A 22559-nucleotide genomic window follows, 5' to 3' on the forward strand; every position below is an offset into this window, starting at 1 on the left:
GTGGTGTAGGGCAAGATATGATTGCGGCTGCCCAGGACACTTATGTGCTCTTCTCCTTGAGGATAACATTTGATGATGATGCAGTCCATCAATTGATTGGCAACCAGCGATGTTGCTGACACTGATAAATCCTTAATTTGATTACAAATTATAGTTCATCACTCATGTATCACTGTTGCAGTGTAATTGTGCATTCAAATATAGCCTGTATTGGCGAGCCAGCCATGTCACTCATTCTGACACTGGCTTGTGCTATAGACATGTCTGCTCCGCGGTTGCATTGACCTCCTTCCTTTTCGCCCAACTGGGCCCTCAGGGCTTAGGAGGTCATGTCTATTTGGGGTTTCACTTGTTCTAATACGTTTTGATTTGACCCAGTGACCTGGTTCTGAATCGCCATCATTTTTCCTGTGTCGCTGTCGTGAAGTGCATCTTCCGCACCCATTAATGCGCACTCTCTTGCCCGATTTTCAGGCATGCAGCATTGCAAAACTGTTTATGGAGATGTGTAGCCATTTTTGTGGCTTACTTTACAACATTGACGTAACTGTTTGTTTGTAGATGACTTGAATCAAAACTAAACTGCTTTCCCAGATGGTGTGTACAGTGACGGTAATCGCCTTTCATTTGGAAACACGTCTATAAATTCCTCAGCCTGTGTTTGGTACAAAATCACTACGTTTTAACCACTAAACCCCGACTTCCTCCTTTTTTTGTGATTTACAAAACATCAGTGCAGAACAGTCAGTCATTATGAGAGGTTACTATAGCAGCTGTGTGTGTGTGTCGGAGGAAGCACACACACATGCATATTTATACGTAGATCAATATCAAATTTCTGTTTTGGCACATAGGTCATGGCACAAAGTGTTGCTGTTATCCTCAACCAGATTCCAGCCATCGGAAAATGAAAGTAAATAGGTGTGTAGGCGCTGCAGCCAAAGCCTTTCCCACGCTGCATAAAACTTCATTTGGAGATGGAAATATTACGCAGCAGCATTGGAGCCAGATGAATGTGGAAAGTTATTTCAGTTCATATATGCGCTGCAAGGCCCAGCGTTGGCATAGCATGAAATGCCACCTGCAGTAACAGACAGCATCTTATATGTATTATACGTGTCTGGCCGTGTTCAGGTCAGGGAGCAGTACGTGTTGTGGCATGGGTGCATGCGTCTTTCTGGCAATCATCTGCTCCTATTGTATGACTGTCAAGCCTTTTTAGAATGTGGAACCATGAACGACCCTCTGGAGGCACCCACTTCAGCAGCTTGATTAATTGAGAAGACAGCCTCGTGCCTCACACGGGCAGTTTCAGTTGAGGTTCAGCCCACAAAATGGAGCAGTGTCTGTCCTCTGTAGCTGTTATGGGATGGTACCGCGTTCTTGTGCCAGTGCATTTATTGGACATTTTGGCTGCCATCATAACAAGGCACCTGGCTGTTGTGTTTGGGCGCACATTTGTGACATTACCTAATAGCTCTCTGCACGCATCAGCTAAATGTTTAAATTCCGTAGAGGAAATGCTGCAACGCCTGTGACCCATAGCATCCCGGGGCTTCCTTTTTATCCTTTCTGAGAGCAAACGTCTGTGTTTATTGTACAGAGACTGGCGGCGATAGTGGTATTTTTGTAACTACTCAGGCTTGAACAACCTTTACCAGTAAAAAAAAAAGTTTCATAGTAATGTTACATAAAACCATATTCAGTCACATAAAAATAAAAACTTTGCTGATCCACTTTAGAAGTTCTTTTTTTTCTTTTTTTCTTTTTTTTTTTTTATAGATTTAATGTTCATGCAGTTTTCAACTGATGGTCAAATTATTTTTCCACCAATCACAACATTTTGCATTCGTACAGCGCTGCCTTCTATGTTGGTGCTATGTAAAGACTGCATAGAGTGAAGGCAGACAATTATGGCCTGGAACCAGAGAATGAAGTCTATCTGTTCATTTACAAGTTGCGTCAGAGGTATGGGGTACTAGTCAATCATGTGACTAGTTCTCGGGGTGTTTTCTGGTATCGGGTTAGCTATTAGAGGGCCACCGTTTCTACGTATAAACATCCAATACACTTTGAAACTATCCCAATTTTGTTTTTCTTGAACTAGGTAAATAAGACAGATTTTGTGCTAAGGCATGCTGGGATTTGTAGTTAAACTACTGGCTCAGATTTTCTAAGACATGGTTAAGTGTTGTATGCATGAATATACGGTCTGTTGTAATATCTGACTTCCCCTTTCATCATACCTCTTTAACTAATAGGGGGAGATGTATTAAGCCGTGGAAGGAGAGATAGGGTACCAGCCAATAAACTTCTGTCCTTTTTCTAGCACAGCCTGTAAAATGACAGCTGATTGGTGCTTTACCTGTCTTCTCGTTGTCTTTCTCCAAGGTTTGATGCATCTACCCCATAATGAGAAATCTAGGACCCTTAAACTTCTGATAATGCATTTAATAAGTCCATTGGTGGTCTATATAGTCCTGCCACGTAGACCTCTTTGGTATCACGATTACCTTAGGAGTTGGTTCAGCCCACAAGATGGCTGCCTCCACTGTACCTCGGCAACAGATGTACTTTAAACCAGGGGTTAAAACTAGGATTGCAAATCGAATATGAATCTGCAGATCCCAAACACAGCTCAGAGCTCCAGAATCTTAAATGCAATATTAAAGTGAAGCTGTTCCTCTTAGCATAGTGTGAGCTGTACAACCCATTCCTTCTTGCAGGCCATGTCTGGAGTGTGGTTGAGGAGACTAGAGAGCACTTATTGGCCTTTTTCCCAAATTGACTGAACGCTGCCATGTTTGTTGCGTAGACAGACGTGTGATAACGATTATTCACCCATCCAGTTTGGTCACCCTCAGAAAACTTCCCACACACTCTATTACTTCTGATCACTGGTCGAAGTGCACTTTGCATCACAGGAGGTAGCTACCTCATGCCTCAATCTCGTTGTAAGTAGCAGAAAAGAGACACCATTCTTGTACAAAGTGTTCTGGATGAGTGGAGGATTCCAGCAGATATTATTACTCATTTGGCTTTGGGCTGTTTGTATGTGTGGTGTTCTAATTCACCTCGACAAATGTGGGTGGAATCAGAACAATATAAACATGCTATCTAGCTCCAGTGGTATTTTAATGCATTAAAAAGGGTAGTGATCAGTCACAACAATTATTCAATGTTTTCTTCTACTCCATGGTATCTAACGAGACTTGTGGACAATGACACCCCCCCCCCACACACACACCCCATCTCTTAAAGAGATTCTTATAGTTCTCGCAGAATCTCCTTCATTTATAATTTATTTCTCAAATCTTAGTCTTCATTTTAAATCTTAATTTAGATTTCTTCCATTCTTGATTGTTCAAGTTGATATATTTACCTTGTTAGTAAATTTGTATTCAATTTTATGAATCGTAGTAAAAACAAACAAAAAAAAATTGCCATGACATTGTTTGATGTGCCAAAGGGTTATATCTTGGCGATGGGTCATATGTTCAACACAATTTGACTGTTTAATGGGCAACTGGGTGCAAAGTCAAACTGCAGTTACAAGGTGATTTATATGTGATTAACCTTTTGCACCGATCTTGGATCTACCTGTAAAGTTTTCATTATCTCCCAAAGTTAAGTGTGCTTCCCGTTACCATTCGCTCTTCTGGCCATTTTCTTTGCTCCTGGGAGCTGCTGGCACGGCAGACGCCATATTGGATCGTTATAACTCTACAGGATGCAAGTGGTGTTTCTATGTTTGTATTTCAAACATAACTGTTTGTCCTCTGTAAGATATTGGACGGTCGGCTTGCAGAGTTTTCTGGCCCACTCGCCCTTCTGGGCCTTTGACATCTGAGACCGTAAGACAGACTTTCATACGGATTGTTTGCTTTGCTCCTCTCGCCTGCCGTCGTAGCTTCAGGTTCAGATAGGTGGGGAACTGGTTGTGTCATTATAGAGCCACGTTTCGTGTAGGAAAGTGGCGATGGAAAAGCCAAATCGGTCGCAGTTTTTGGAAGCTGCTCCTTGGCCGAGTCAGATGTGCTGGAATGCAATTATTCTGATTACATAATATATATGTAACTAAGGTGTCAATTCTATTCGGCAACCAAAGAATAGCGCCGGGAATTGGCTCCCGACGCTATTCAATTCTGCTACTAGTTGCCCGCAATTGTCGGGAATTCTTCTCTCATCCCCGGGGGATGAGAGAAGAAACCCGACAAAAGTGCTGCCTCGCGGCCGGCGCGAGGCTGATTCTGTCGGGAATCAGCCTCGCGCCGGGTAGTTAAGTCGGAGAATGCCCGTTCTCCCGACAAAACTACCTGTTAAGTCGGCGAGAACGGGACATTGCCGACTTAACTTTAGCTGAATTGAATAGCGTCGGGAGCTAATTCCCAGCGCTATTCTTTAGTTGCCGAATAGAATTGACCCCAAAATAGAAAAATCCATAAATTGATGGGTCGCGGCTGGAATTCCGCCACACGTTGTTTCATCCATATTTCTAAGCCGTATGTAGTGGCATTTCAAATCGGTATAGGGAGCCTGTCTGATTCTTAGGTGAAATTGCTTTACTGTCCCCCTCAGAATGGCTTGAACTTATAATCTGCTGGTATACCCCTATAGCCTTCTACTGTGCCAGACGTCCCAGCATTTCCTGTAAGTGGTCAGCCTATGTAAGATACTAACAAGAAGTGTGCACTCCAGGTTAATTTGGCAGTAACATGACCCAATATCGCACATTTGCCAAATATACACCTATAAAACACATTAAATATTCTCCAGTAGCCAGTTCATCATGGGCAGAGCTCTTGGCCCATATCCTGTTGCTTCGGTCTCGGGAAAATGGGGTTCTTAAGGACCTATGACCAGTTTATAACATGGGTGTAGTGATGGGTGATGTGTACAAAGGGCAGGCTCTTATGACGCACGCTTGCTCTGAATTCCAGTTTCATGTGGAATAATTGCAGTCCACAATACCTTTCATGAACTGTTCAGTCAGTTACCTAGACATTGAAGTAGTCCCATCCTCATGGCTGTGGTTACTACAGATCTAAGCGGAAAGGTGCCTATGTGGGTGTGGTTCATCAAATCGACAGTATCTAGGTCGACAATGTTTAGGTCGACAGTCACTAGGTCGACATGGATGGAAGGTCGACAGGGTTTCTAGGTCGACAGGTCTAAAGGTCGACATGAGGATTTTTTTTTTTTTTTTGGTGTCGTTTTCTTCGTAGAGTGACCGGGATCCCAAATTAGTGCACCGCGTCCCCTCGCATGGCTCGCCATGCTTCGGGCATGGTGCCTTCGCTCCACTACCGTTTCGCTCGGCACAGATTACCGTTCCAATCGTAGTCCACGTGGATCGTTAAGTATGAAAAAATTCAAAAAAGATTTTTTTTTTTAAAAACTCATGTCGACCTTTAGACCTGTCGACCTAGCACATGTCGACCTAGAAACCCTGTCGACCTTCCATCCATGTCGACCTATAGTGGTCGACCTAAACATTGTCGACCTAGACAGTGTCGATCTTCAGACCGGATCCCGCCTATGTATCACTGCAGTGGGGGCTGTGGAGAAATATTTCCATATGTGAGATCAGAACAGTCTCAATCCTGCTCCTGTTCCAAACACCTCAGTTACTCAGCCAAAGTATTTGTAGACTTTGTAATAGTTTCCAGGCTCGTTCACATCTATCTGTGTGCAAGGCAGATTTCACTCACTATTAATGGCCTAAAAATAGTGCATTAAAACTAGAGTGGTGGGCTCCATATCGGCACCGTTCACTAAACGCTTTAGATGCTGTATTTACATAATTGAAATTGCTTGCCCTAGTACCTCCAAGTCCGAGACGGGGGGAGTTTAGGAGAGAAAGTGGCCAGTGGGCACCCTCCTCTGGTACAAAGACAGAGGTCTCCGGGAACATTATGCCTGCGCCATGTTCCCAGTGACTTTTATGTGCATGCACAAATCTCTGATAAAATGGCCTCCACGCCATTTTCTTGGGGATTTATGGTGCTCTGCATCACCATCCGATGCAGGACTCATGGACAGATGTATTATGCCTGGAGAAGTAATAAAGCAGTGATAAGTGCAAGGTGATAATGCACCAGCCAATCAGCTCCCATATGTAAATTGATTGGCTGGTGCGTTATCACCTTGCACTTATCACTTCTTTATCACTTCTCCAGGCTTAATACATCTGCCCCTCAGAGAGGTGTGGTGTGCATGGTGTGCGGTATGGGCCCCTGTGGATACAGGGGCTGTGTGAACTGCACACTTTTGGGCAGATGTATGAAGCCTGGAGAAGTGATAAGTGCAGGGTGATAACGCACCAGCCAATCAGCTCGTAACTGTCAATTTACATATTGGATCTAATTGGCTGGTGGTTATCACCGTGCACTTATCACTGCTTTATCACTTCTCCGGGCTAAATACATCTGCCCTTGCACCCAATATAGATATGCCAGTGATCAGAGCACGTTACCGGTACAGGAGACATGGGAATTGTTTGCTTGTGTCCCCAGTGCAGATGGGCGAATGATCCCTCTGTCCTTCCATCCTGTCAGTCCTGCTATCTGACACTTTCTGACTGTGATAAACAAATGAGGTGGCTGTCTTGGGCAATCTTGTGATTTTCCGTAGTTTTATCCTACACCCTCCAGCCTGTAGAGCACAAAGATTCTATTCTAGGAGTCTGTAAAGTCCCACATATCAACTGTTAATAAAAGGCTGGTTTATGGGACTGCTGTCCGGCGTCACTAATATGCTAGTTCAGGGTATTTTTATTTTCTGTACTTAATCTGACTGTACTATTAGTAAATACAATGCTGCTTTCCACCTGATTCCCTTTGTGCCTTTCAAACATTTATATAATCAAACAGTACTGTAGGAGATTGAGCAAACCTTCTATACAGGACAAGCGGGGTTGTTGCTATTAGCAACCAGTTCGATTCTTGTTATCTTTTCCCTAGTACATTGTAAAATTTGATTTGATAGGTAGAATCTGGTTGCCATGGAAAACACCTCTGCTTGTGCTCTGTAGAAGGTTTCATACCTCCATTACCTTCAGATGCAGATAGTTCTTCATAGAGCAGTTCTGCGTCCTATCCAAGGGCATCTCTCCGTTTTTAATGAGATGTGGGCATTTTGAAGACTGATGCACGCAGAGCACTGTAACCTTTAGCAACCAGTCAGAATCTCACAGCTTTTGGGACAGTTTCGCTCTTTAAGGCCAAGGCCTGCTAAGTAGGGGGTCAAATGTGGGCACCATTTGTTTTTCTTTTTATAAACGTCCCTGAGACGGTCATCACCTGGGGTGGAGGGTGAGAACGGCTCAGAATTTGTTCTTACAGTGCAGATTTAGAGAGATTTTGCCTAATGAAATCATTAATCATACAGCGAGTTTCAGTCTAGACAGCTTTCAGTAAAGTGCTAGCTGTGCGGTGGCGGGTGTCCGACATAATCGCCAGCTCTGTTTGAATCCACTAGATAAATCTTTTTTGGAATTCACTGAATAACACCTGGATAGCCATGCCCCAGCATTCTCCAGATAGTTTACACTTTGCAGCCTGTCCTCCCGCTCTCAAAGTCTTATACTGTAATGACTAAAACATTCAAGGGGAACAAGGTTATTATTTTTTTTATTTTTTTTTAATTAGATGAAAACAATGAAAAGGGTTGTGAGGGTCTTATTTACTTGTCCAAGTGCATGTATAGTCCATAGTTATGTATATAGTAAATAGATGTTTATAGACTTCTCCACTAAATTACGCCACCTAATGGACACATTAACACAAAATAAAAGAACTCCGGTAACGTTTTACAAAATGGCATGGCCATTACAGATCAGACACCCTACATCATGGGTCTTCAACCTACGGCCCTCCAGCTGCTGTGGAACTACACATCCCAGCATGCCCTGCCTCAGTTTAAGCATACCTTAATAGCAAAACTGTGGCAGAGCATGCTGGGATATGTAGTTTCACACCAGCTGGATGGCCACAGGGGTGGGCAATTATTTCAGCTGGGGGGCCGCTTATCACTTCCAGTGAATATTCGAGGGCCACACACAATATCTTGTATATACAATGCTCAGGTGCGTCGGTCCGCAGCGCCAGACAGCAACGGGATGGTGTGAACAAAGCGATCGCATGGGCAATCGCAAGGTGATTGACAGGAAGAGGCCATTTGTGGGTGGCAACTGACCGTCTTAGAGGAGAGTCCGGAAAAAACGCAGGAGGGACCAGGCGTTTGGAGGGAGGGTTTCTGATGTCGGCTCCGACCCCGATCATCGCAAGTAAGTCCTGGGCAGCTCTCTGCACTTGCGATCGCACCCCTGCACAGCAAATACCCGCTACCCCTGTAGGCGGCGACTACCTGATCGCAGCAGAGCAAAAATCACCTGCTAGCGATCAGGTCTGAATTAAGGCCCATAGTTATGTATATAGCTATAAAAATATAGTATATAGAACTATAAAAACACACACCACAATATACATTACATTGCATACATAGTTTTTTTTTTTTACAGGCAAAATACAAATGTCTAAAAAACACAGTAATCCAGTAATAAAAATAAAAAAATAACAGTGCTGAAAACAAACAGCATCCTGTGTAAAGCTGATATTCACAGCTTCTGTCTCTCCCTGGGCACAGTTACTAGCTCCTCCCCCGGACCCATATAGCAGTCTCTACCCCCCTCTCCCCTGGACCCATATAGCAGTCCCTCCCCCCTCCCCTAAACCCATATAGCAGTACCTCCCCCCCCCCCTCCCCTGAACCTATATAGCAGTTTCTACCCCCCTTCACCCACCTCCCCTGGACCCATATAGCAGCTTCTAAAGTTAAGCACAGATCCCTTTACCTTTTTTTTTTGTTTTTTTGTGACACATCCGCTGCCCAGATGAAACGCGCTGCCCGCTCCTGCTGTGGCTCCGCCCCTGTGCCGCCCTCACATGACATCACAGAGGAAATCCCAGTCAGCAGACCCTGTGACGTGACAGATTTCCTCAGCGGCGCTGTGTAGCGCAATGACAAGCAGCTCAACCAGTCGGGCCGCTTGTCACTGCACACTGGTGGGGGACAGCGGGCCAGGCAGGATCGGTTTGCGGGCCGTATCGGCCCACAGGCCGCATGTTGCCCACCCCTACCCTACATGATGCCTAGACAGTGTTCTGAACTGTGCATCCATTGCCGAGCAATGTCACCCACTGTACTTGGCCAGTCTGGCTTGTCTGGTATTGTGTGTGTGTGTGTGTGTAGGTCACTCATGGGGAGATGTATTAAACCTTCAAAACTGGAGAAGTTGCCCATAGCAACTGATCAGGTTCTATCATATAGATTGTGCTAGGTGAATGATAGCTAGATGCTGATTGGTTTTTCTTTCTAGAGCGGAGATTTATCAAGTCTTGGAGAGAGCTAAAATGGAGAAGTTGCCCAAAGCTGCCAATCGCCTTAAGTAATTTAACCATGCAGTCTATGAAATGTCAGAAGTGGTCTTCTGATATGGGCAGCTGCTCGATTTTAGCTTTCTCAAAGGTTTGATACATCTCCCCCTAAAACAGGATATTGAACATTTACCTCTCTAGCTGCTGTGGAACTACGCATCCCAACATGCTCTGCAACAGTTTTAGCATGCCCTAGTAGCAAAATGATAGCAGAGCATGCTGTGATTTGTAGTTCCACAGCAGCTGGAGCATACCCCTGCTGTAGAAGGTTTGATACATATACCCTTTGGTGATAAAACCTTACCCCCTTATGTCAGAGGTTCCCAAACGCAGTCCTCAAGGCACACCAACGGTCCATGTTTTAAGGATAGCCAGGCTTGGATACAAGCGACCTAATTAGCCTCAATCAATTTGATTTAGCCATCTGCATTGAGAACCGCATTTGGCAACTTCTACCCTATGTATTCCTCTTGTTACCCAAATTGTTGGATCTGATCCCATCCCACTTGCCTTGTTCTAAAACGTGCTCAAGGGATTTTCCACTTTCACCCTCCTGCATAGTAACCTCAATATATGTCACTCCATGCATAGCACAAAGCGTCCAGAGTCTGGATTAAAAGTAGAAAAATTTTATAAAAATAAAATAACAGGTTTGTGGTGTAGAAATCCCCTTTTATGGGAGATAATAAGCTGGAAGAGAGAATTACGTGTGAGAGATAAAGTACTAGCCACTCAGCTTATACCTTACATTTTACAGGCTGTGTTTGAAGAATGACAGGCGTTGACTTTGGCACTTTATCTCTCGTTGTCTGTCTCCTTGATAAATACCCACCTAGATCTTGCTCGTACAGATTTCAGTGCTCAAAGTATGATCCATTTGCAAAACAGACGTGTTTCTGGAGGTATTACAGCCTGTGGAAGGGTTAAGAAGCTCTTTCCCAAGAAGTGAATACCGCTGACACTTTGCTGGCGTGCATACAGTATCTGCCTCACCCCTGGTTTCCTGATCTCTGACAGGCACAGTCTACTGTCTGTAATTGTACTGAAGCTAAGCTGCAAACATGGAGTTTTTTTCTGTTTTGCTTTTTTTTTTTCTTCTATTCACCTTGTGTTTTGTAAAAAAAATGAAAAAAATTCTAAGTTTAGTTTGTCGTTGCATCTGCAGAGACAGACAATGGGAGGTAATGAGAGACGAGTGTAGTAACAGAAAAAATAACCCCTCTCCTGCCGCCAGGCTGAGGCCTACATACATATCTTTCTTTACCGAGGGGACAGGCGAGTCTGACTCATGTTAGCTGAAATAGCAGCAGATCTGTAGAGTGAAGGGTTAAAATCCAATGGGAGTTGATTACGGCCACATCGTGCTCATGCCTGGGAGATTGGCTTGAAGAGATGTTTCCCTTTTATTGTCTGACAGATCAATATGGCTGTTGTGTGACACAGCGTGCAGTTTCCACATAGCCGGCTCAGCAGCTGGCGCTGCGCTGGCAGTGCATGCTGGGAGTTGTAGTTTAACAGCTGGCAAGCCACAATTATTGCCCAAGCCTGCCATATGCAGTCTCATCGCTTGGAATGTTTTGTTTCTGATGGTTTCCCTTGCAGATGTTCTGTCTACACACTTCCCTGCAGATCATATGCTAGATGACCCCTTCATTGCCACAGTGCACACTGTTGTGCCATACTATTACAGATTACCGTTTGTTCTCCAATACTTTCTTGTTTTTTTTTTCTTCCCTATCTGTATTTTGCAAAATGTTTCCACCTTATGCTTTCTTTTTGCTGAAACATGAGTTCTTCCACATATTGGGGGAGGTGTATCAAGCCTTGGAGCGGGAAAGTTGAGCAAAGCAACCAATGCGCTTCCAGCTGTCCTTTACTGTATCTAGCGGGTGGTCTTCAGTATGCCGACTGACGGGATCTGGCGCACAGTATACCGGCGCCAGGATCCCGACAGCCGGCATACCGACACTTATTCTCCCTCGTGGGGGTCCACGACCCCCCTGGAGGGAGAATAAAATAGTGTGGCGCGCGTAGTGAGCCCACAAGGGGCTCATTTGCGCTCGCCACACTGTCGGTAAGCCGGCGGTCGGGCTCCCGGCGCCGGTATGCTGGTCGCCGGGAGCCCGGCCGCCGGCATATCGTAGTGAACCCGTATCTAGCACAGTCTTTGAAATGACATGCACTGATTAATTGCTTTGGGCAACTACTCTATTTCTATCCAAGGCTTGATATGTCTCCCCTATTGTATTGTGCACCTATCGCCTACGTAATGTGGAGGAAGCCATTTTGGGTTCTGGTCCAATAGATAATTATAATTCAGGACCTGAAGACCTCCCTGAAATGTACTAAGCCTTAAAAAGTGATAAAGTGGAGAATGTTAAACTACGAGCCAATCGGCTCCTTACTGTCGTTTTTCAAACACAGCCTGTGACATGGCAGTTAGGAGCTGATTGGCTGGTACTTTATCACTCTCCAGTTTTCTAGGCTTAGTACATCTCCCCCTGAGACACTACTCAACCATTGACCATTTTCATTGTAATGAGTGTTGGCTGTGCTCACAAAATGGCTGCCACCACAGTCTCTAGGCAACAGGTGCACTCTAAAGGCCCGTACACACTGGTCGATATATCGGCCGTTCTCTTGAACGGCCGATATATCGCGGGACCGTCGGCCAGTGTGTACGGCCGATACGTCTGTGAACTCCGTCGTTCACAGACAAATCGCGCCGGTCGCGCAGCACAGCCGACGGCCAATATATCTACCGATATATTGGCGCATCGCTGTGTGTGGCCAACTGCCCGTACACATGCTGGGGCGGCCGGCGGTGATTGACAGCTGAACTGGGCTGGTGTGTACACGCCCGCCCAGTTCATGACGTCAGTCCCTGACGGATCGGGCAGTGTGTATGCACAGCACACTGCCCGATCAGTCCATAGATAGATATATCTGCAGATCAATTGATCTGCAGATATATCTATTAGTGTGTACCCACCTTAAGAGATGAGCTTTACTGGCACCCTTAAGCATTGGTTATACAGTATTGTGGCTATAATAAGTATATAGTATGTAATTATTGGAACACCCCGTTACCCATATTTCCATTCACTGGGTGCGAGTAGCGTGTGTGCCCATTGCTCATCGCAGGATCAGGCCCTAAATCTTGTGTTTGCCTTAAGTGGATTTTTTGTCTTTGTATCCGCTGATTGATGTGGTTCTATTGAGATTTCTATCATGGCTGTAGGACACGTGGAAAATGAGAACGTGTCCCTGCCCTAGCAGATGGACGCCGCCCAGCTATCTCCTGGAACTTTGGACGCTCTGGTTTCACAGTCCTGACAGCCCTCTTTTTAATTTATCATGACTAAACAGAAACGGTATAGTAATAACATGCATTAACGACCAAGATGTCAGTCACAGGATCTCTCGCTAGAGACCTTGGAAGGAAAAACTGTTGCCATAACAGAGACCAAAACAGTCGTCCTGACAGGAATACCTCTGAGCCCGGTATTACACTGAGAGGGCGGCCTGTGTCTCTTGATGCTCCGTTTAGAGAGACTCGCGTTGGTGGATGAATGAGAAATATATTTCAGTGTTGGTTCCCAGAATACCTGTAAAAGAGGAAGCGCGCTCATCTAGGACGGCCAATAAACCCAAATCGGCACAGCTGTGCTTGGCATTTTACACTGCAGCCTGTCGCGTGTTTACGGCATCGCGTTTTATGGGGCCTCTGCAAATGAAATTGTAGGAAATGAGCGCGTTTACAACCGTCGTGTATTTCCATTACGCAGCGGAAACTGCAAACACCCAAACTTCACTTTGCTAAATGAGCCCTTATTTCGGTAGGGGAGATTGCAATGCCGAGGATTGCAATGCGGAGGTATCGCATAACGTGCCTCTCCAAGCTATTTAGGAGCTACAGGTTCACTATATGTATGTGACTGGTACGTGCTAATATTATGTTATTGAATATTATAATCTCTATAGCAAAATCCTGAAATGCCAGGGGTAACATTCCATGGAAAAGGGAGACCTAGAGGTCATCGTATTCTAGTGTCCTGGAATATTTTGACCCTGTTAAACTCCAATAGTAATTTGTGTTTTTTTTTCTTTTTCCTTTTTTTTTTATATGTTCAAAGTCCAACTTTTGATTTGATATCCTTAAAGTTTATTTTCTGACATTTATAAACTGTAAGCAATTAAGAAATTATCACCTAATGATTAGTTTGAAACGCTGCCTCACTAACACCCCCCTTCCTAAGTTTAATTAGTACCCAAAGCGATACTTTGAACAGAATTTACATTTTGCCCCCCCCATTCATCGCCCTCTTATCATTCTGAGGAGGCAGCCAGTGTTGAGTCTCCCGCTAAGTTCAGAACAGAAATGCGGGTTTGAAGAGTTAATTTGGTGAAGTTAGGGGGTGGACACCCCATCCCTAGACGGCAGCTGCCCTTTCATCTCTCCTCTTGTGCGGAGAAGAGCCTAATCTAGCAGCTGCCAGCACTTGTCACCGCTCCCTATAGAGGAGCCATGCTGCCTGACAGAATGTGCTTGTTACAAAATATCTATGGGTTTAATGAGGGGGAAACTTGGCGCGTTCGTTTTGGGGGGTGCCCCCCCCCCACCCCCTTCCCTTCTATACTGAATTGCTTGGCAGGAGGTGGTGGGCTTGACAACTGGGATGTAGATTGTTGTCAATGGATGGCTGAGCTCGGTATTTAGAGGAACGCTGGACTCCTCATTGAAAGTGGATTATATAACGAACAGGTTTTCTATTTTTTCGAAGCCCCTTTTTTCATTCTGTAACAGTGACAGGTTTTCTACAGGGGCCAGCTGTGCTGAGCTCCTCTATCTGGTACCGGCGACCTCTTCTGACTTTGAACAGAATAGCGTGGACACAATTTGTGCTCCTTTTACAACCTGAGTAATAGGTTTGTGACATGGTAGGACTTGCGATGACCTGTTCTTCAAAGATGGAAGGAGCTGCAGTATTGGCTAGTGTTGTATGCACTCTTAGGGGGAGATGTATTAAGCAGTGATAAAAGTGGAGAAGTGAGCCAGTGGAGTAGTTGCCCATGGCAACCAATCGGCATTGACGTAACATTTCTAATTTGCATACTATAAAAGTATAGAGAACAGCTCATTGGTTGCCGTGGGCAACTTCTCCACTGGCTCACTTCTCCACTGTTATCACTGCTTAGTACATGTTCCTTGTAGTAGGTAGTGTATTTAGCAAATGCGTGCAGACTGTTCACAAATATATACACAGTAGACTCCACTCGGTAAAGAGCAAGCTCTTGTAGTGTTACTGGTCTGGTCTTTCACTTACTGGAATACCTGGAATTGCGCCAGGCTCAGCAGGGATCTGCGATTAATTGAATTAATTCTGTTCTGCACATTTAAATGATGGAAAAAAAAAGGGAAACTTAAATCTGCTCCCATTGAAACAGAATTTGACGGCAGATAGGAACCATTTGGCCCATCTAGTCTGCTCTTACCTTTTGGTAATCTCAACCCTTATTTGATACTTAGGGGGGTATTCAATTGTTTTGAAAAGTCAGTTGGGTGTCTGTTTTTTCCTATCTAATAGACAGGAAAAAAACAGACACCAACCGACTTTTCAAGCAATTGAATATCCCCCTTCTTTGTGAGCATATCCCAAGCATGTTTAAATTGCTCCACTGTCTTAGCCTCTGCCATCTCTGTTGGGAGGCTATTCCCTTATACACTACCCTTAATGTGAAGTTCTATTTGTCCATTAACATATTTAGGCCCAGATTTATAAAGCCTTGGAGAGTGATAAAGTGCACAGTGATAAAGTACCAACCAACCAGCTCCTAACTGTCATGTTACAGGCTGTGTTTGAAAAATGACAGGAGCTGATTGGTTGGTACTTTATCACCGTGCAATTTATCACCCAAAGGCTTGATAAATCTGGGCCTTAGTTGCAGTCTATGCAGGGGAACACCAATTTAACATGCCGGCGACTAGAAAAACCTGGGATCACACTTTTATCCTGGAAAGCCTTGCTAATATTATCCCTGATCTCCTTTTTCTAATGTCCTGGCTTACATTGTTGTTGTTATAATTATTATTATAAAAATTATTAAACTGCTTTATAAGTTCTCATTCAGATAACTCATATTATTTTAAGGGTCTATGGCCTCTTTAAATGAACTCTGGAAATTTGCACCATTTGCCCTTCTCAACAGAATGGCTACAGTTGAGGGAATAATGGGGTGTTGCTCCCTCCCGGACAAAGGCCAATCAAGCCGAAACACAGATGGCATGTGCCAATAATGTGGAAACGTCGGTTTGAACATTGATGTTTATTTTGTATTCTCTCCGCAGAGAATACAGCCGTAAATCCCTGCCCCTGTTCAAAGCCCTCGGCCCCCGGTGCCATTTAGCAGTTCAGCAAGCTTAACGTCGCCCTCCCATTCATCGGGGGAGATCGTCATTTGGTTTCTGAACAGACAGCCTGAGGAATTCACGCCCTCCTGAATGGGTGAGAAGACTCTGTCCACACTGAACAAGTGGCCATGGGGCGAGGGGGGCATGTTGGAATGAGGAGAGGGTGCCGTGCTTGACGAGAGTCTGCCATGTCGCAGCCTGGATGGGCCTGGGCACAGTGCTCGAACAAATAAAGGGCCTCCTTTTTATCTATTGTTGACTAGGACACCCATTTAAAGTTCAAATTCCAGCAGGCTTGGGAAGAAGGAAAGACGATAGCTGAGGGCCGAGCTCGGGGGAATGATAATCAAGTATCAAAAGTGATTTGCAGACAAGCCAGCACTTTGTGCTCTGACAGGAGCGAACGCACTAGGGCCCTTTCTTCTGAATGGAGCCTTCAAGCCCCCCTTTTTTTTTTTTTTTTTTTTATGTATTTCCTCCTGACTGTTGAATGCAAATGCTCCTGGAGGTGGCATGGCTTCCACATTCAGCATCTGCTGCTCTGCATCCTATACAAACGGCAGTGATCACAATGTGAAATTAGGCCCAAAATGGCATTTAATGAAGTGAGGCTCTGTGCTCTATGCTTTCTATGTATTCACAACAAATGAAAGGCTCCGGGGGTGAGAGCTTTCAGGGGTTTATACCAGAAAAGATTTCTCATTAGATGCCTCCGCTTTTCTTTTCCCTTCTAAAGAAGACTTCTTCTTTTTTTCTCATATGCGGAGAAGGTCGGAATTTATCCATCTGGACGTTTTGTGTGTGTGGGCTACAGATTTTCCGTACACACAATGCCTTCGCTCTCGATGGACCCAGAATGAACCTTTTTTTTTTTTTTCCAGATAGTGAACGTGCAATCCGGTCAGCAGCTGATGACAAATGAGCTATGGATCATTTATTGCTGAAAATGTTGGTGTTTGATAAGGTGCAACCCTGGGTCTGTCCAGGGCAATCTATTTAGCCTTGAAGGTACAGATTGTCCTCATACACTGTTGCTGCAGTCGCGCCGGACAGCGCCTCTTGGTGCGCCAGGTTTCTGTGCATCTCTGCTTGCGCCAAGTCTCTCGCATTTGTTTTGCCCAAAAATGCATCTTAGTCGCAATGCGCTTCGGACTCAGTCTGTGGTGATTAATTCGATACGCGACTTTGTATATTTGTGTATGTATATCTGCATATGAAGTGCTATGGATGCAACGGCCGTACCTTATGTCCACACCAAGTTCCTTTATGCTTTGTATACAGACTCAGGCGCATCCTAGTGACATCATATTGTGACTAAGGCTTTTTTATGTAATAAAGACACCAGACAAGCTGCATAGGACCTGTCTGCTCACTCCTGCCAGGCGTCTTGCACTTCATGGCGTATGGAGGCTACCTGTGTGAGAACACCTCTGTATTCTACGTAGAACCCTTAACTATGGAGAATTCTGTGTCATTTCTCCCTGACAAACGATCTACCTTTTTTAGACCTATTTCTTGTAGTTTGCATATTGATAAATTGCATACAATAACTTTCCACTTCAAAATTTTACTTTCTCTTTATGACAGAACCATTGCTGACCAAACGTAGATATTCATAACCTATACGTCTTAGTATCTCCATAAACGCCTCCTTCTGCTGCTTCGGTCCCCCGGCAGCTGACGTTGCAAAATGTAACCTGAAATTTGTCTTCTGACTTGCACTATAACCCAGGCGTCCCACCAAAGGCCGCCAATGGAAGAACTGGTTATTTCCTGTCACGATGAAGGATGTAATACCAGCCTATTGATAGGGTGCCATTTAGCTGTGGGAGACTAATGGGCCCATGACCTGCCGCATGCAGTCAGACACCTTTTGTTGAAGAGCCTGTGACATTGCCCTCAGCTGAATGGAGTCCGTGTTTTATCTTGCGTGCAGTCTGCTTGCCCCGTGCGGAGACAAATGCAAATTTTAAGGTGACGGCAAAGAATGGTCTTTGTGATGCAGAAGAGTTTATTGGACAAAGCCTAGGTTTCATCTGCTGGGTCCTGCAGAATCCGTAGTCCTTAAACATACGTAGTACATGATCTCAGCCATGTTTAAATGAAATACGACTTGTGTATGCCACCACCTATATAATTCTTGACCCCGGCAAGGCTTTTGTTCTGTATGAAGTGGTGGTGTATCCTCTTATTGGGAATGTTTGAACATCTATGGATAGTGAATGCAGAAACAACCATACAAGTCCTTCTGCTCAAGAGTTATTCCCTGTCCAGTTCCTGCGATTGAGTCATATGCCATATTGGCCCATCTGTTTATTCCTCAGTTCATATCGTCTGTGGCTATCCTCCTATACTCTTGTCTTCTACATGCCTGGTCTGTTTTCAGGAGAGAAGTTAACTACAACTCTCAGCATGCACTAAGTACCCTGGGCCATGGCTTCCTCAGAATAGTTAGGTGGCATTTTACCTAAACCCTGTTGCAAAACAGTGCAATTCTATATTGGCACATCCGTCACTCTAGTAAATGTATTTTTGATTGCTCCCTTCATCAAAAATCTGAGCTCTAAACATGAGTTTGTGAGGAGAGAAAGGTGTTTGCTGTACGGTTCCGGTATGAATGGTCGACCATGTTATGGTCGACAGTCATTAGGTCGACCACTATTGGTCGTCATTAACATGGTCGACATGGACACATGGTCGACGCATGAAAAGTCGACATATGAAAAGGTCGACATGAGTTTTTTTACTTTTTTTGGTGTCATTTTTTGCGTAAAGTGACTGGGAACCCCAATTAGTGCACCGCGTCCCCACGTATGGCTCGCTTCGCTCGCCATGCTTCGGGCATGGTGCCTTCGCTCCGCTACCGCTTCGCTCGGCACACTTTACCGTTCCAATCTTAGTCCATGTGGATCGTAAAGTATGGAAAAGTTCCCCAAAAGAAAAAAAGTAAAAAAACTCATGTCGACCTTTTCATGTGTCGACCTTTCATGTGTCCATGTCGACCAATAGTGGTCGACCTAATGACTGTCGACCATAACATGGTCGACCATGTGAACAGCTACCTTGCTGTACATGTTACTTATAGTAATGAGGCCCATGGCTTAAGTTTCATTATACAGCTTTTTAATTGGCTAAAACCCCTGCTTTTTTTCTTTCTTTCTTGGTTCCACAAGCCTTTACGCAAACATAAATTAGGATTCGTTTGCAGGTCTATCCATCAAGTGGTTTATTATATTTTTTTATTTTTCTTTTACACTTGATATAATCCTTTTAAGATTCAACCTCGTTTCTGCCTATTTGGCAACACATGAAATGAAAGTCGGTTGGAAATAATTTTGGAATTTATCCTGACTTTACTGTAAACAATGTCAGATTTAAGCTGCACAGCAATGCCAGTCTTTCAGGCGGCCGCAGCTTCTGGCACCGCAATAAACATGTGGTGGAGGATATGCCACAACATCCAGACTTGGAGGTTTAGGCAAGCGCTGTCTCTACAGCTGTCGTGGGACTGGAAGGGTCGGCATGCATTGTTGGATATGTTCCACACGTGGCTGCCTCTATATTGACGCACTTTACAATCAAAACTATTATTTTAGTGATAAGATGTGTACTGTTAACTTTCCGAGTACAGGTGATTTCCCTTTGTGCCCATACCTTTATCAGGCTGGTTTTTTTTTTTGCTATCCTTATTATAGAATTTACTTGTATTCTGTAACCCAGTGATTTTCAACCTTTTTTTTTTTTTTTTTTTTTTTTTTTTACTCGCGGCACACCAAACAATATTTTAAAATTGCCAAGGCACACCATCAGTTCCCCCACAGAAAAAAACAAATAACACACATTGGCCCTCATAGTAAAAAAAATTAAATCCACACATACATTGGCCTACACAGGAAAAACAATCCTATTGCTCCCCACATAAATCCTATTGCTCCCTACATAAATTCTGTTGCTCCCCACATGAATTATTCACATTGTTCCCCCCATAAATCCTTATTCTCCCCACATAAATCCTATTGTTCCCCACATGAGAAATAACATAACAAATATTAGCCCCTACTGGCCAGCTGTCGTCCTCCCTGTCCCTCAGTTGCGGGGGTTGTTCATAGTGGAGTGCTGCGAATACTGAGCAGTGGGCGGTCGGGCAGGTGTGGATGTGGGTGGGAAGGAAAGCTGTGTATGCAGGCAGGAACTGGAAATGTGTATGCAGGCGGGTGAGCTGGCTGGATGGTGAGACGCGGTGGCCGTGACCTGTGATATCACACCGCCGCGTCTTCAAAGCATACGTCATGGTCGGAGCACGACTGATCCTCTATGAAGAGCCCGGGCCAACAGTTCACTCTGAAGGTGCAGGAAGCTGCTCTGGCTCCGCGGCACACCTTGCAACTGGTCGCGGCACACTGGTTGAAAAAGCCTGCTGTAACCGTCACAGCTACGGATTGCTTGCTATAGGAAACTAGGTGCATTATAGACTGACTTTGTATTTTCTTCTGACCCTAAATGACCACAATTGTTATACTTATAAACTTGTTTTATACATTGTTTAACACAAAGCCAAACCATACCACAGTTTGTCAGATGCCAAAATGTAGAAGATAATCCGCTATTATGCGGTCTGTTTCTTAGCTTGTTTTGTTGACTTCATCAGCAGTTGGCTTAATTTTTGGTTATTCCGATTTTGGCGTGATGTTGGACAGCAGAAAGATATAAGACGGAGTTGCTTTAATTATCGTTGATCTGTTTTTGTTTTCCTCTGTAAACGTTATTTTACATAATTGGAATAGTGCTAGCATATGGAATTTAGGTTAAAAACAACTTGTATTAATCTGGTTCTTTCTTTTTACAGACTTACAAAAGCCTTTGCTCACTGGACTATGAAGATGAAGAAGATCCCCACCTTAAGACCATTGTCTCCTCTCCATGCGATTCCAATGACCACATGAATATTATCACTCCAGGCTCCAGCCCGGTGAAGGAGTTCACGGGTGAGAGGACCTGCTATGCCACCCGTTCAAGGGATTTTAAGAGGGAAACCACTGTGAGCGAAAGTGAGGAAGACCTAAGTGACTGTGAGAGCTCTACCTATACTACAGACTGTGCTGATTTGGATCTGGAACAAATCGAGAATAACTGAGTTTCGATGCCTCTGTAGGATATAACGTCCACCCGTTATATGGTAGCTGCATACCAGACGCCACCGCGGCGAACCTCTACGTGGAAGGCATTGTGTGTAGTCGCCTGTTTAGCTAATGAAATGGACAAAACAAAGACTGATCGTTAAATTGTTTCCAGCTGGCAGTATCCGCTGAGCGGCCTAGTATGTGGGGCTTAGATGTACATGTACTACATAGGTTTCCTATGGGGGCAGTAAACCCTGTATGGAAATGCTGACAGAGTGCCTAAATATTTTTCTCTTTGCTATATAAAAATTCATAGTCGAGAGAGGACTACTATATTAAGCTATTTTTTTGTTTTTTTTGTAAACTATGCCACCTTCAATTTTTTTCTGCAGGGTGTGTTTGTCTCAGCGAGTACAATTTGTTTACTTTCGTGAATGTCGCACATACTAGGCTGCTAAACCGAAAAAACTAAAAAAAACTATATACAAGTCAGGAGTTTCGAGGAGACCTTTATAAAAAAAAGGAAAAAAAAGAAAAAAGTATTAAAAAATAAAAAAATATTTTTGGCATTTCTACGGCTTTTACAGTTCAGGAAAAGAAAAGCATCTCTATTTTGAAATTAACTTTTCAGAAGGGCATTGTATAAAGTTAGTCTATCTGCCGTGATTTTGGCGCAGGTATAAGTTCTATTTTTGTTGTAAAGAGCTTAAAGTTATAAAAAAAAGAGACCTATTTGACTACATGAATGACTCGAATGTGTATTGTTCGCGACTGGTCCAAAATACCAAATCAACCACTCTGGGTTTTTATTAGAGCGAGTGGTTACAAAACTACGTGTACAAATGTTGTAATACGTATTGCTCCATATGTACTAGTGACCTTTAAGGTTGAGTGGGGGGGTGAAAGATCCCGTAAATTCGTTACTTGAAATGTTTTTTTTTTCTATCTTGAACAAAGCAATCATAATTTACATAATACGCATCTAAGAGTGCGAGTAGTTACACGCCTTGTTGGTCATTATTACGTTTTGGAATTTCTTTTTTCTACTGTTCAAAAGAATGTATCGCAGCACTTGAACTTTAGACAGGGACTTTGTAAAGTAACGATCAATTCCACGGGAGGCGGCAATCCCCCTCAGCAATAGAAGGAGACTTGTCCTTGAATAAAAAAAATCAATTTGCTTTGCATACCTGTTTTGTTTTTTGTTACTGAGGATTTTTGTATTCTGAAAAACTTCCGCCGAGGCCTCCAGACAGGCATTTGAAGAATAAAAAAAAACTGGGGGAGATTTATCAAAGCATGGAGTTAAACAAAGTACCAATCAATCGGCTCCTGTCATTTTTTTTGAAACGCAACCTGTAACGGGTGTAGTATGTCTGACCGTCGGCAGCATACCGACGCCGGGATCCCGGCGGGGAGGGGCGAGTGCAGCAAGCCCCTTGCGGGCTCGGTGGCGACCTGCGGTCGCCACGGGTTCTATTCCCACTCTATGGGTGTTGTGGACACCCACGAGTGGAAATAGTCCCTGTTGGTCGGCATGCCGACCATCGGGATAGTAACCCGTCGGGCTGGTGGAGGAGGTCATGTGAC

At 44.2% G+C, this 22559-nt stretch overlaps 1 protein-coding gene across 4 annotated transcripts in view; it reads left to right on the top strand.

Annotated features, from left to right (window-relative positions):
* Positions 1 to 22156, top strand: part of FAM53A (family with sequence similarity 53 member A) — a 62077-nt gene extending 39921 nt beyond the window's left edge. For all 4 annotated transcript variants that reach the window (XM_063924859.1, XM_063924862.1, XM_063924860.1 and 1 more), the window contains one exon: positions 20696 to 22156. In XM_063924859.1, the coding sequence (XP_063780929.1) occupies positions 20696 to 20983 (288 nt within the window). In that variant the 3' untranslated portion in view covers positions 20984 to 22156. The remainder of the gene's footprint in view (positions 1 to 20695) is intronic.
* Positions 22157 to 22559: the final 403 nt, after the last annotated feature.

The sequence above is a fragment of the Pseudophryne corroboree genome, chromosome 1 (genome assembly GCF_028390025.1).
Source record: "Pseudophryne corroboree isolate aPseCor3 chromosome 1, aPseCor3.hap2, whole genome shotgun sequence".
Lineage (NCBI taxonomy): Eukaryota > Metazoa > Chordata > Amphibia > Anura > Myobatrachidae > Pseudophryne > Pseudophryne corroboree.